The 14958-nt window shown below is 35.8% G+C and overlaps 1 protein-coding gene across 4 annotated transcripts in view; it reads right to left on the reverse strand.

Annotated features, from left to right (window-relative positions):
• The window catches only part of wdr7 (WD repeat domain 7), a 113236-nt gene that overhangs the window by 89773 nt on the left and 8505 nt on the right, over window positions 1–14958 (reverse strand). For all 4 annotated transcript variants that reach the window (XM_084136444.1, XM_084136442.1, XM_084136443.1 and 1 more), the window contains exons 8-13: window positions 12527–12672; window positions 11407–11509; window positions 6174–6321; window positions 4989–5237; window positions 3304–3524; window positions 1026–1221 (exon numbers count right to left, since the gene is read on the reverse strand). In XM_084136444.1, the coding sequence (XP_083992570.1) occupies window positions 1026–1221; window positions 3304–3524; window positions 4989–5237; window positions 6174–6321; window positions 11407–11509; window positions 12527–12672 (1063 nt within the window). The remainder of the gene's footprint in view (window positions 1–1025; window positions 1222–3303; window positions 3525–4988; window positions 5238–6173; window positions 6322–11406; window positions 11510–12526; window positions 12673–14958) is intronic.

The raw sequence follows: 14958 nt of genomic DNA on the forward strand, positions 1-14958 counted from the left end.
TCGAGACCCATCTGCGCCATCTTCCCAGTTCTCGCGCATGCGTCGTGTTGCTCTCGTGAACTCACTCAGAGGCTCACACGGAAGAAAATCAATAGTTGAATAAAGTCGTTGTTTTGGGTTTTTTTGCACACAAAAAGTATTCTCGTCGCTTGATAAACTTAAGGTTGAGCCACTGTAGTCACTTGGACTATTTTAACGATGTCTTTTCTGGGCCGGCAGAATGAAATTACCCTGCAGCGGCAGCCTATGGAGGAGTGAGACAGATTTCATCAAAAATATCTTCATTTGTGTTCCGAAGATGAACGAAAGTCTTATGGGGTTGAACAACATGAGGGAGAGTAATTGACCGTTCGCAAAGACCCGCCCCCTTTAGTTACTGTTGCTATGTCCGACAAGCCACGCCTCTCTCACGCCACACGTTCTCACGCAGTGAAACACATCTCAGAGCAGAGACAACACTGACAACGCACTGACAACGCACTGACAACGCACTGACAACGCACTGACAACGCACTGACAACGCACTGACAACGCACTGACAGACCAGCTTACTTTTGATATGTAACAAAGTCTCACCTTTCAAATCTGGTCATTTTTTAAAGAAATTTAAACAATAAATAGCGTTTTGTGGCTCTTTAATGTGTCTGACAGATCGCTGTAGAGCCTCTTAAAGCTGCTCGTGAACCGATCATCTCTTCCTTCTAGTTTCTAGCATCAAATAAACATGAATGAACATCAGAAGGAATGTTCTTTTAACCGCAGAAAGACGTCAGTACACTCCGTCAAGTTCAAATCCTCCATCGTTAATCTACTAACTCTCCTGACTGCTTTGTCGGACAAAAATGGCGGATTCGGCGGATGGCGGATTATGATTGGTCAGATCGCCTGTCAATCAAACTCCCTGCGAAGGGTCACTTACTGACAGAATTTTCATTTTTGGGTGAACTAACTTCATAAAAGAGCATTCTACTTGTATTAAACCCAGGACAGTCCAATGAAATCTGTTTAACAGAGAGGGGAGTCACCTGTGTCCATCTGCCAGACGTATACGGAGCCGTCGGAGCATCCCACCACCAGGTAGTCGTCGCACGGCCTCCACTTGATGACCTGGATGGGGAACAGGTGTCTGGAGGCCAGCATGATGCACTTCCGCTCTCTCAAGCTCAGCAGGCCCACGGAGTGATCGCTGGCCACCGAACACACACAGTGCTGCACGCGCGTCTGCAGAGAGAGAGGAAACACAACACCATGAGCGAGCAGAGGAAGGGGCGGGGCTTAGAGGCACAGATGCTGTCTCCGATTGGTCAAGAATGATGGGTCTGATTCATATTAAATTAATAACTCTGTACTATGTTTCCTTTGTAAGTTGTAAAATCCAGCTTTTAATGTTGTTTATGTGTCTATGTGGTGTTTTTAATGTGCTTTAAGACAAACCATGTGTAAATTCATAAGTCGACACCATTGCTGAGTATTTTCTCCTTAAAACTGCAGTGAACCAAAGACAGTCTCAAAAACACGCTTTGAAATCGCTGGTGTTTCTGACGTCACAAACTACCTTGTAACCAATCAGATCAACGTGTGATCGTCAACCAGTGGATCTCTGAGCTGAGTGAGTGAGTGGAGGCGGGGCTCATTTGCATATTCATAGAACCGCGCATACTAAATGAGGCAAGGGTGTCGAGTTACATTCAAGATATTTTAAGAGATAACGCATTTTTTTCAAGGAAAAAAGGTTTAAATATGTCATTTTGGTGATCAAAGATGAGTTTTAAGGGATAACATGACTGACTACAGGGGGACTTTAAAGTTTCTTTCAGAGCATGTAATAAGCACCAGCTAAATTATGGTGAGATTTTCATTCATAATAAAGATTAAAACCCCACACAGAGGCTCTCCGATCGATCCTGTCTCGCTTTTTTCCCACTGAATGAAACGGCTGCTGCTGCTGGCAAATTGAGAAATGCCAAAAACATGTGGAAAAAACACCACGGAGAAGTCAAAACCTGCCAACAATGAAGGAGGAAATGATATCAGTGCGACTCGAATCAAAAAGCAGAGCATCCCACTTCACATAAGGTCACTGCGTCACACAACAAATCCTGCAGGAAAGGTCAAACAGGACTTAAGAAAGGGAGACTCGGAGCGTTTCCATGGCAACGGCGCAGGCTTTTCTTTTGATGGCTTTTCGGAGCCTGACATTTAGTGCTGGACGTTTCTGTCTAATTGGTCACCAAGGTGAGACTCAGAGATTAGAAATTCTGCAGCCGTCTAGCGCCGATGAACTTTTCAATGTCTAGAGAGGAACCTTTACGGGGAAAAAGTGCGGGTGAGTAAATGATGACAGAATATTCTTTTTTGGGTGAAGTTTTCTGTGTGCGTGTTGACAGGCGATGATATTCAGTTTCGCAGAACCCTGTCAAATCAGTGTAATTTTTTTTCCCATATTCCGTTTTTTTTTTTTTCGTTAGAATTTTTGTGGATTCCATTTTATTTTCTGTTTACATTTTTTGGGACTAAAATAATCAAATTTTTAGTAATCAAAAAGCATGTCTAATCATTTGAAATCATGAAACTTTTCTTAATTTATTTATTAATAATTTTATTAATTTATTAATAGTTTAACAAAAATTGAATTTTTAGGACCCTATGAAATACGTTTCTGGAATCCATTTTAATGGTTTAATTAACTTTTAATAATCAAAAAGCAAGTCTAATCTATTGAAATCATGAAACTTATACAATTAACAACAATTTATTAAAATTTTAACAAAAATTACATTTTTAGTGCCCTATGAAATACATTTCATTTTTTTTTTTTTTTTTTTAATTTGTTTTATTTTTACCAAATTCTGTGTTTTCGGTTTTAAGTTTTCTGGAATCCATTTTAATGGTTTAATTTACTTTTAATAATCAAAAAGCAAGTCTAATCAATTGAAATCATGAAACATACAATTCAACAACAATTTATTAAAAGTTTAACAAAAATTAAATTTTTAGGGCCCTATGAAATACGTTTAATTTTTTTGTCACAATTTCTTCAAGTTAAACAGAACTCTTATTTTGACGGGTTGCCGTGAAGACCTTTGCGTTTCTGTGTGTGCCGATGAAGTGTTTCTCATCTCTCTTTGATATATTCATCAAAATTTGACAAATTCAGTAAAAATGTCATACAATAAAGTGACAGTATTCATCTAGATTGATTACAATCATCATCCTTGACCAATCAGAGGAAGCATCAGGACCAATAAGCCCCACCCACTTTCACACGCCTCTGACTTCACCTGTATCGTTGAGGAAACTTACGCTGCAGTTTTCCGGAGGCACGATCAGCTGTGTGATTTCTCCTCCATGCACACAGAAGATGTGCTTCATCTCGCCCGTGAAAATGTCCCAGATGATGACGGAGAAGTCGACGCCGCCGGACACGAGCGAGCGCTGGTCGTAGCGCGGCGAGACCTGGTGCGGGTACAGCAAACACGTGACCTTGTGCCTGTGACCTCTGAGGGTGCGGTGAGGAGGCCAGCCTACACACACACAGAGAGAGAACCACGTTACACACACACAGATACAGTGAAGAAACAATAAAAACCAAACACTAGTTATTGTTAGCATGTTGTTATGGGGGTGCAGTGACATTATAATCATAATTCTGGAGAAAACACTGTTGCAGATTATACAGTTGCTAATAATAATAATAAAATAATAATAATGATCAAAATAAAAATATTATAAATGCAATACTATTAATAATATATATAATAACAATAATATATTCTTTATTCACAATGTATAATGATATTGGTAATATTAATAGCAATAACAGTGTGCTAATATAGAGGAAACAATACTGGTTATTGTTAACAATACTGTTAATAATAAAAATAAATTACAAAATAAAAATATATAAATATATAATTATATATAACATAAATATTAAATATAAAAATTATATGTTCAATATATTATTAGACATTATTAATATATATACTATAATATAATAATAGCAATAATACATTATAAAATAAAAATATTAACATATTTTATATATTAAATATTACATGCATAAACTACAAATAATAATATATTATTTATTCATAATGTATAATGATACTGGTAATAATAATAGCAATAATAGTGAGCTAATTTTGAGGAAAAACTGTAAAAAACAAAAAACACTGTTAACAATACTGTTATAAAAAAATACAAAATAAAAAGATATAAATATATATTATACATGAAATATATAAATAATAATAATAATAATAATAATAATAATAATATATTCAATATATTATTACACATTAATAATATATTATAAAATAATAATAATAGTAATATTAATAGCAATAATAGTGTGTTAATATTGAGGAAACACTTTAAATTCAAAAAACAATACTGGTTATTGTTAATAATAATAAAAAAAATTAAAATTAAAATTAAAATAATAATAATAATAATAATAATAATAATATATATATATATATATATTAAATGCATAAAGAATAATAATAATAATATGAAATTAAAATAAGTTATAACAACACACATATTAGAAATTACAATATTATGATGTTTGTTTGTTTGTTTATAGTTTAACGCCAGCTACCCCTGCTATATTCATGGAGAGAAAGAGATTAAAAAGGAATGATTAAAATAGGTTTTAAAATTTTATCTTGGATAAAATCTTAGTCAACTGAAAAATTAAGAACTCTAACAGAGTTCAGAGTTCAGTCTATCACAGCCCATGCAAATATGCTTCAGTGATAATGGATTCTGGTATGAGGGACACAAAGGAGGATCTTTAGCCGTTAACAGAATTTTATATGACAAAATTAATATGATAATATTACAGGTAATATGATCCCAGTGATTTTCAAAATGGGCACAACGTTTTGCAACAACAACAGGATTGATTTTGTTAAGTTTGTTTGTTATTCAGCTTGCCATTTCTTGGGGTTATAAGTGTTTATAACATGTCTGAGTCTCACCCCTGCGCAGCATGTGTTCTCCCTGCAGGAGCTGAACGATGGCCGTCTGCGTCGCAGGAACCAGGATGATGCTGCCGTCCTCTCGTCCACACACCAGCCGCCCCTGAGACGGGATGTAGACGCTGGCCGTGACCTTCACCGGGGCGCTGGAGCCGGCCAGGACACTCAGCTGGTCAATGATGCCCGCTGGAGACGGCATCAGCTTATCAAAGGCCTCCTGGAGACTGATGCTGGCCGACACCGGCAGCTCTGCCAGGGAAACGCATCATATGTTTCTTCTTTTCTTTAAAATCGTTACAATACTGTTTAAAATATTCAGTTTGTGAGAAAAAGTAAAAAAATAAATAAAATAGTTACAATACTGTTTAAAATATTCAGTTTGTGAAAAAAGTTCAAAAAAAGTTACAATACTGTTTACTATATTTAGTTTGTAAAAAAGTTTTTAAAAATAGTTACAATACTGTTTAAAATATTTAGTGTTTAAAATATTCAGTTTGTGAAAAAAATAAATAAATAGGTACAATACTGTTTAATATATTTAGTTTGTGATAAAAGTTTTAAAAAAGAGTTACAATACTTTAAAATATTCAGTTAATAATACAGTATCAAGGCCTGCTGGAGACTGATGCTGGCCGACACCGGCAGCTCTGCGAGGGAAACGCATCATATATGAGGGACACGAGTGTGTGTTTCTGTGCTCGTGTGAGAACTACTGAACACACACAGCAGAGGGAGACGCTGTACTGAGGCAAGACACAACTGTACAACATCTACTGCTGTTTGCATACAGTATAATTACTCTGAAGTGTTTTTCCACAATTCTTTTCTTTAAAATGTTTTTAAAAGTAGTTACAATACGGTTTATAATAATCACAGTTTGTTAGTTAAAATTGTTACAATAGCATGTATAATATTCAGTTTGTGGGTAAAAAAAAAGTTTCAACATATTGACAATACTGTTTAAAATATTCAGTTAGTAAAAAAGTAAAAAATAAAATAAAAAAGTTACAATACTGTTTAAAATATTAATTTAGTAAAAAAGTAATAAAAAAAAAGTTACAATACAGTTTTAAATATTAATAGTTTGTGGGAAAAATAAAAAGTTTGTAAATAGAGTTTTAGTGTTTATTGTGAGAAATGATATTTCCCGAACAGTATGCGAGTCAGTCGGGTTGCCGTGAGTACCTGTGGCGGAGCACAGTGTGTGTGAGGGTGTGTTCTCCGGGACGCTCCACACCGTCAGCCGGCCCGCGGAGTCTCCCTGCAGCAGCAGCTTGAGGAGCGGCTCCCGGCGGCCCAGGAAGAAGCGCGTCACCGGGGGACAGATCAGCAGCTGCGGGACACACACACACACACACACACACACACACATCAACATCTGCACAACAGCCTGAGCTCAGGACGAGTCACTGCGCACACACACACACACGCACTCACACGCACCTAGGCACTCACACACACACAGACACACAAACAAACGCACGCACGCACGCACACTCACTCACTACAAAACGCACACACACACATACACAAAACACACACATGCACACTCACACACAAATTCACACACAAATGCACGCACGCACACACGCACGCACACACACACGCATACACAAACGCACGCACACACAAACGCACGCACGCACGCGCACACACACTCACTCAACTCACTCACACAAAACGCACGCACACACATACACAACACACGCATGCACACACACACAAATGCACGCACACACAAACAGACACAAACACACACAAAAGCACGCTCACACTCACTCACACACACACAAACGCACACACACACACACTCACTCAACTCACTCACACAAAACGCATGCACACACATACACAAAACACACGTATGCACACTCACACACAAACGCACACGCTCACACTCACACACACACACACACAAACGCACGCACACTCAAACACACACACTCACACAAAACGCACGCACATGCATACACAAAACACACACTCAAACACACAAACACACACACACTCAAACACACACGCACTTAAACACACACACAAACACACACAGACTCAAACACACACAGACTCAAACACACACAGACTCAAACACACACAGACTCAAACACACACAGACTCAAACACACACAGACTCAAACACACACAGACTCAAACACACACACACACTCTGAGCCGCTGGATGTGCGCATGGATGCTGGAGCTGTTAAACATGAGCATCTGTTTCCTCATGCAGGTTCATGAGGGACATCAGCCATTCTAGTGACGACACCAACGCATCGACGGGAAATGGACGCGGAATGGAGTCGTTTTCTTCACCACAATGAGTTACAGCGGATTCAAAGCTAGTCTATTCCAGGGGTGTTTGGGTCCGTGACGAACAGAATAAAAAAAGTCAAAAATTTAAAAAAAGATCAAAAGGAATAAATATATAAATACGATTTATACAAATAATAAAAATAGATTAAAATACATGAATAATAAAAGTAGATTAGATTAAATTGATTAAAACACAATTAAAATTCAGTTAAAATAAATATATACATAACTATTTGATTAAAATAGATTGATTAAAACATAATAAAAAATAGATTAAAATAAATAAATGCATAATATCTATCCATTAAATAATTGTAATAGATTTGGATTTTAAATGCTTTAGAATTATTTTTTATTGTTAGTTTAGGTTAACTAAAGTAGTTGACTAATGGTAACAAACGGAACCTTAAACTAAATAAACAATAACAATTCAATATAAAATTCAATATCGAAATACACAAATAAATAAATAATACACTTAACAGTACAGTCCTATAGTGGGTAGAAACGTAATCATGTAAATTAACAGAAACTAAATATTTATACATGAAAATATTTAGCTTTAGGACGGGGGTCACTCAAATATGAACATATCAAATTACTTATATATATATATATATATATGTTCTTGGTCTTATTGTGAGCGTGCATGTTATTCCGGAGGAACGTATGTTTGTCTTCATAATCTGTCATGTAAATTAGGATGGTGAGAGTGATGTTTTAATGTACAATTCCTCTGCATATTTTACCATGTCAAGAGTCTGAAGTGGGATGGATTGATGTTGAAATGGCCTTTTTAAATGGCTAAATGTATAAAAACAGATGCACACACTACTGATGTTTGTCCTCTGAATTCTCAAAGCATCCTATTTTGAGAACAGTGCAAAGTGCCACCGATGAGCTTCCCTTAATAAATACACTAGTGTGTGTGCACAGGTCCAAATCACACACACACACATTACAATACAACATGCTACAAACACACACTGCACACTTTAAACCAAAATACACTATTTATATATATTTATATATAACTAAAAATCCTATTTTTAATTATTTTATTTTTTATTTATTTATTATAAAAAAATCAAAGTATATATATATATATATATATATATATATATATTCATATTTTAAACTTCGTTTATATATTTATATATGTAAAATAAATAATATAAATGAAAATTTTCCCATACATATATAAAAATCATTTAATATAAAAACAAAAAATTTTATATACATTCAAATAAATTTTTTTTTTAATATATATATAATTTTCACATTTTATTTACTTCATTTTAATTTATTTACATTTACATATAAAATGTGTATATAAAATAAATAATATAATTTCGTATTTTATTTATTTTATTATTAAACCCACATTAAAACATGCTAAAAACACACACTTCAAACCAAAGGAAAAACACAAAAACATCAGCCGAAGAAACAGAAGAGCGACTAGTCAACGACACGCTTAGTTGTGTAACACTACGTTTCAGATCTTAAAAGGACTAAAATAACAACATGAACCTTTTAATTGAATGCATCTGTCTAAAACAGACGAGAAAACAAGCGTAAGAAGCAGAAGCGACTGTAAAGAAGCTCTGGGACTTTGCATGCACCTTCACCGCGTGAAGACGGATGAGGGGAAAGTCAATGATTGGTCGTTTTAGTGGGAGGAGCATGAGACTTAGCGAATCAGAGTGAGTGACAGCAAAACGGAGGCGGGAACACCACAGGGAGCTCTCAGGACATCCAATCATATTCACAGATGCAAATCCTGTGTGGAATTTTTTAGGGTTGCACAATATATAAAAATTCAAATCGATATGAAATCGGTATGGCTCAGTGTGATTGTCAAGCGATTTAATCAAGTAAACACAGTATTTGTGCTATTGGTTTCAGAGTGAAGCACGTCATTTACACACGTGTAGCTCATGATAGTGTGTCAGAGTCTGGTTTCCTGCGAATCCTGTTGTTTTGTGAGCGTGTGAATGAACAACTGAACTCTGAACCCGGCAGCACTTTTATTTATTTATTTATTTATTTGCCAGCAACCTGTCAAAATAAAAGTTTGATGATATACCATTTGAAAATGGAGAAATTAAGATGCACATATTAGTAATTTTACAGTAAAATAACAAATTTTATTGCTCATTTTAAAAATGTTTACAGGACAATTGTATTATTACAATATATTTCCTTTTTAATATATTTAATAATAATATATTAATATATAGTAATATAATATATAAATAGTGCTGTTTGTTTATATATGTGTTTATGTTATTATATTTATATATACAGTATGTGCGTGTGTATAAATATACTCATACACACATACACAATATAAGTGTGTACATATATATATGTACATATATTATATAAACACAAACTTTTATATTTGATGTGATTAATTGTGATTAATCATTTTGACAGCCCTAATAAATATATAAATAAAAAATATAATAAAATGTAGTATAATATAATATATACAGGATGTATATATATATATATATATATATATATATATATATATATATATATATATATATATATATAATATATTACATTATAATATAATACATTATTATTATTAGTTTATTATTATTTTTATGTAACCTATGAAAACTCAATTCATTTTTTTTTAAATGTTTACTTCTTGTTAAAAGTAAATCCAAGTATGAACAACCAATTTTTTTTTTAAATTCTCAAATAATTCAGCCTTAAATAGAAATCTTAAATTTTATTCTGTATTTAAGTACTATTTAATAAAATATCTAAAAATATTATTAATTAATTATTCAACCTTATTTAATTTTTATTTTTTAAATTTCTATGCGAATATACTTCCCAAAACAAAATCAGTCAATTATTCTAGCACAATTTATTATTTCCCAAATCGAGCTATTCGAGTCATCGGTGAAACTTCCAGTTTCTCCTCATATCGTAGAAACACATTTTTTTCCCAATATCGTGCAGCCCTATTTACAATTGCCAAAACAAAATAGTCACAATCAAAATGAAATATGTCAGTATTCTTTGACTGGATGCCTGGCGCATATATAAACATGCGTGTGGAGCTGTTGGCGTGTGCGCCTGCGTCTCGCTGTGGGATGGGCTTACTGGTGCCTCTAGAGGCCGCTGGAGGAATTGCATTTCAGGAGAGTAGAGCTCGGGATCGGGAGCGTCGTCAGGGAGACGCACCACAACACACGGCCCCTCCCACCCCTCCTCCGGCTGGGACAAGGGACGGGGGGGGGGGGGGGGGGGGCGACAACAGACAGAGAGCAAAATCATAATCAAATCAAACACAGACACAAACTACTGTACTGGTGACACATAAACATACACAGGAACAGACTAACAGGAAAAAATATTGACAGAACACAAACTGAAGACGAATTCAACACATGAACTTCCCTTTAAAAGTTTGGACTTGGTTTATTTATAAAGACACTGAACTAAAAGTCAATGATTGGCTGAGAATAAGTCACATGAAATCAAAACTGACTTTCTTAATTCATGTTTCTAGTTCCTGCTTGTTGTGAATGACTCATCTGTGATGTTATTAAACTGAAATAATCCTTTATCAAAGTGTTTGTCTTGTAGTTTTGAACCTCTTGAACCACCTGACTTAAGTCTGTTTTGCACTTGCCCACTTTTCACAAACCCAATCAATTTGTAATTGATAAAGTGAAGTCTGCCATACATTTATTCCACTGCATAGAGAGAGAGTGTGTGTACATGTGTGTGTGTGTGTGTGTGCGAGAGTAAATGTGTGTGTGTGTGTGTGTGTGAGTGTGCGTGCGGGAGTGTGTGTGTGTGTGTGCGTGAGTGTGTGTGTGTGCGTGAGTGAATGTGTGTGCGTGCGAGAGTGAATGAGTGTGTGTGTGTGTGCGCGTGTGTGTGTGTTCTGCGTGAGTGTGTTTGTGCATTTGTGAGTGTGTGTGAGTGAGTGTGTGTGTGTGCGAGCGAGTGTGTGTGCGAGCATGAGTGTGTGTGTGTGTGTGCATGAGTGTGTGCATGAGTGTGTGTGTGTGTGTGTGTGTGTGTGTGTGTGTGTGTGCGAGCATGAGTGTGTGTGTGTGTGTCTGACCTGTTTGTCGGCGCGGTCGGCTATGCTGTACACCAGAGGAGGGATGGACCCTTCCGGCTTCTTCCCGACACTGCTGCGGAAGTGTTCGCTGGCTGGGAGACAACTGACACACACAGAGATACTGTTAATGGGCTGAAGCTCTGAGCCCACGGGATGGTAGTGTGTGTGTGTCATAGCTGGATGTTTTACAGTCTGTGAGTGTGTGGCTATTGTTAGTTTTGAAAGTGTGCTGTTAGGTAACTTATAGGTAAGTTTTGTGTAAGTCATAAGTTCGCAGATAGTAAATATGTAGACGTGTAGGTGTGTGTGTAGTTGTGTGGTTATTTGCAAGTGTGCATGTGTTGATAGTTTCCAAGTATGTAGTAATATATTTGTAGTTTGTAGAGGATATTTGTTGATAGTTTGTTTGTTTGTGTGTGTATGGTTTCAGGGGGAACAAATCTAATTGTGATTTTTCTGATAAAAAAAAAAGATTTAAAATTAGATTTAACAAATATATACCTCAATATAACTATAAAATACTAATTGTAATCTTTATTTGTAGTAGTAGCAGTAGTAGAATTAAATAAAAAAGAAAATATATATATAAATACAAAATAAGAATAGGTATTTAATAAGCATTTCAATAATATTTAATGATAAAAATAACAATAATAATAGCAATAATGATTTTATTTTACAATATAACTGTAAAATTACAATACTAATATTTATGGCTGTTGGCTTTCTTAATTTCTTGATTTTCGAATGTTAAACCATTTTGGTGGAAAACCGGAGAAAGCCCTAATAGCTTCTCTTTTGTCGACAACAACCCGTTTATAAGTGCTTTTTTTATAACAAGATTTATTTTTTAATAACAAGACTGTTTATTGGTAATGACTTTGTCATTTTTACAGCATTTTTACTGCAAATTGACTCTGAAAGCACTGGATCATAAGATGCTCACGCATAAATGAACACAGTGACGCGCTTCACTCTGAAACACGCAGTGCATAATTAATTAAGTCACAGCCTTTGCGACTTTATAACAAGTCATTTTGCAATTCTGGTTTTATTTGGATTATTAATGCAGCGCCTAGTAAGATGTGTTGCTGTGTGTTGTTGTGTGTTGTTGTGTTACCTGGCAGGTAATTTGTAAATGTAGCTGCAACCGTCTTCAGTCCATATTACGACTTTATCGGCAGCGATGAATTCTCCTCCGGCCCACGACTGATTGTTCTCGCTCGGGACCGAACACAGCAGGGAGAAATCACCCGCATCAAACACCTACAGCACAAAACATTATAATAACTCAAACACAAGTGAAGCTCAAACTCCCAATCCCACAGTGCTCATAATAACTGCGCTTCTCATGGACATACGGAAGCGGGGAAAAAAAAATCTGTATTATGAATTTTTAAGGCCAGACAAGGAGTTTGTTGAGGTCAATTTGTAGAGAAAGACCACACACCTGCGCACATATATATTCAAACGCGCATACCTATAGACTAAACACTAGGGGTGTGACGGTTAGTACATAACCGTGAGACCGACGGTTATAGTTGAACACCGTCATTAGAACATTTTTTATCATAGAGAATGTTTAAATACTAATTAAAAACAATTGTTTACAGTCTGTGTTATTAATGGTCTACGTCGTTTCCAACTGTATTTGATTCTTTGCCAAGTACCCCCTAACCGACCGCCAATCATTTGAGATAGAAATAAAAGCTATGACTATGATGTATTGATGTGCCATCATTATGAGATTTATTAAACAAATGAAAAACATTTGCAATAATAAACATTAGCAACAAACATTTGCAATAATAAACAAGGTATCATTACCGATAACTGATCGTGCAGTTTAATTACCCCTTGACTGGCCCCAAACATGTTTGATAAAAGAAACATATACAGTGTGTATATACATGATGTGTATTACATTTTAGCTCAAAAACAACTGTAATAAAAGATAGGATCATAAGATGCGCAATATATCGGGAGACATGGTTTTTACCACTTAATGAAGTTTTGTTTTGTAAAATCGTCAGACATGATTTTTACCACTTCATTAAGTTTTGCTTTGTAGAAAGCCTTTCTTTAAAGCGAATTTCGTTTTGTACAAACTGTATCTTAATTTTAATAAATGTTTCATCAACCAATTGCATGCATTTAATAATTAAAAAGCAAATAGCAGACAATATAATAACCGTGACATTGAGGCGCCGGCGCGCCACGTTCACTTGCATTGCATTGTGAACTAGAGCGCATCTCATCATAAATGAATGAAACTCAGCGTAGGCCTATGCCTCATACATTAGCATTAAATATCTTTGCTGCATCCATTCTAGAACAGACAAGGGCTTTCTTGCGGCTGGCATCAGCGGAGCATTGCATTGTCCATAGACCACACAACAATCAGCGGATGGCGGGCGGGTGCGGCTTTGAAATTTGGTCAAAAAACGTTGGTGCGGATGATGAGTTTTGTGATGCGGTTGCGGATGAAATAATACCCCATCCGCGTATCTCTATCGATAACAACATTGAACTCTACACAAATATTAATTTTATTTTTTTAATTTAGGTGATCAAGTAGCTAATCAGAGTCTGCGTGTCTGCTCGTTTATTCAAACTAAGTTGTCCTATAACAGACGAACGTCACAACGCACCCCCCCCCATCCCCCCCGACGACGGTTATGCTACGTCACATTTGACTCACGTCATAACCGTCATCACCAATTCTTAAACCGGCACACCCCTACTAAACACGTAATACGCATGTACACGCTGTCTTGTGTTTTCACATATTCAAGTTTTGGAAGTTTGCACGGAGATGATAACTTTTTTTTTTTTTTTTTGCCTTTGCGTTCTCGAGCACCAAACACTGTTGTCGTGTGAATGAGCGGCCGGAGCGCGTTAAGGGTTTTCTGTTAGAACGGTGTTGTGTTAGCGGCCCCTAAGCTAATAACTAATGATCTTTGCAATGGAAGTGAATAAATCAAAACTAACTTTAACTGGACAATAACTTTATTCTAGAGCTGCTGTAAAGCCAAAACAATCTCTGTTACTGTAATCTCCTATTATCACTGTAACACCGTGTCCTAACTACACGCGACGCGTGATAAAATGCCTCTTTTCCATGTAAATCAGAGTGTGTGTCCTAACCAGCCGCGACGGAGACACGCGACGATTATATTTAAGAAATGGTTTCTATTTTTCTGCGACGTCGCACTGGAACAACAAACACAAAGTGTGGCGATGATAATCTCAGGGACTGTTTATGTGCTTTATTTAATGTTTAAAGCGTGTCATGTGACTTTGAATATCATTTAGTGCTCCAGCTTTGTAGCTGTAAAAGCAACAATGGATAATTCCCCTCAGATCTTGAAATGAAACAAATGGAAACAAGAACGTTCAAACTGTGAACAAACAAGTGTATTCTTTGACAAAGATTGTTTTAATAGCACAGTAGCCGATGTGTTTGAATAATGTTTAAATGGTGTAATATTTGTGAATTTGATTATGTAGTACTTATCCACTTTCTTGCGAGTGCCATCAAGATTACTCTCT

Source organism: Abramis brama (genome assembly GCF_963993115.1).
Source record: "Abramis brama genome assembly, chromosome: 15".
Lineage (NCBI taxonomy): Eukaryota > Metazoa > Chordata > Actinopteri > Cypriniformes > Leuciscidae > Abramis > Abramis brama.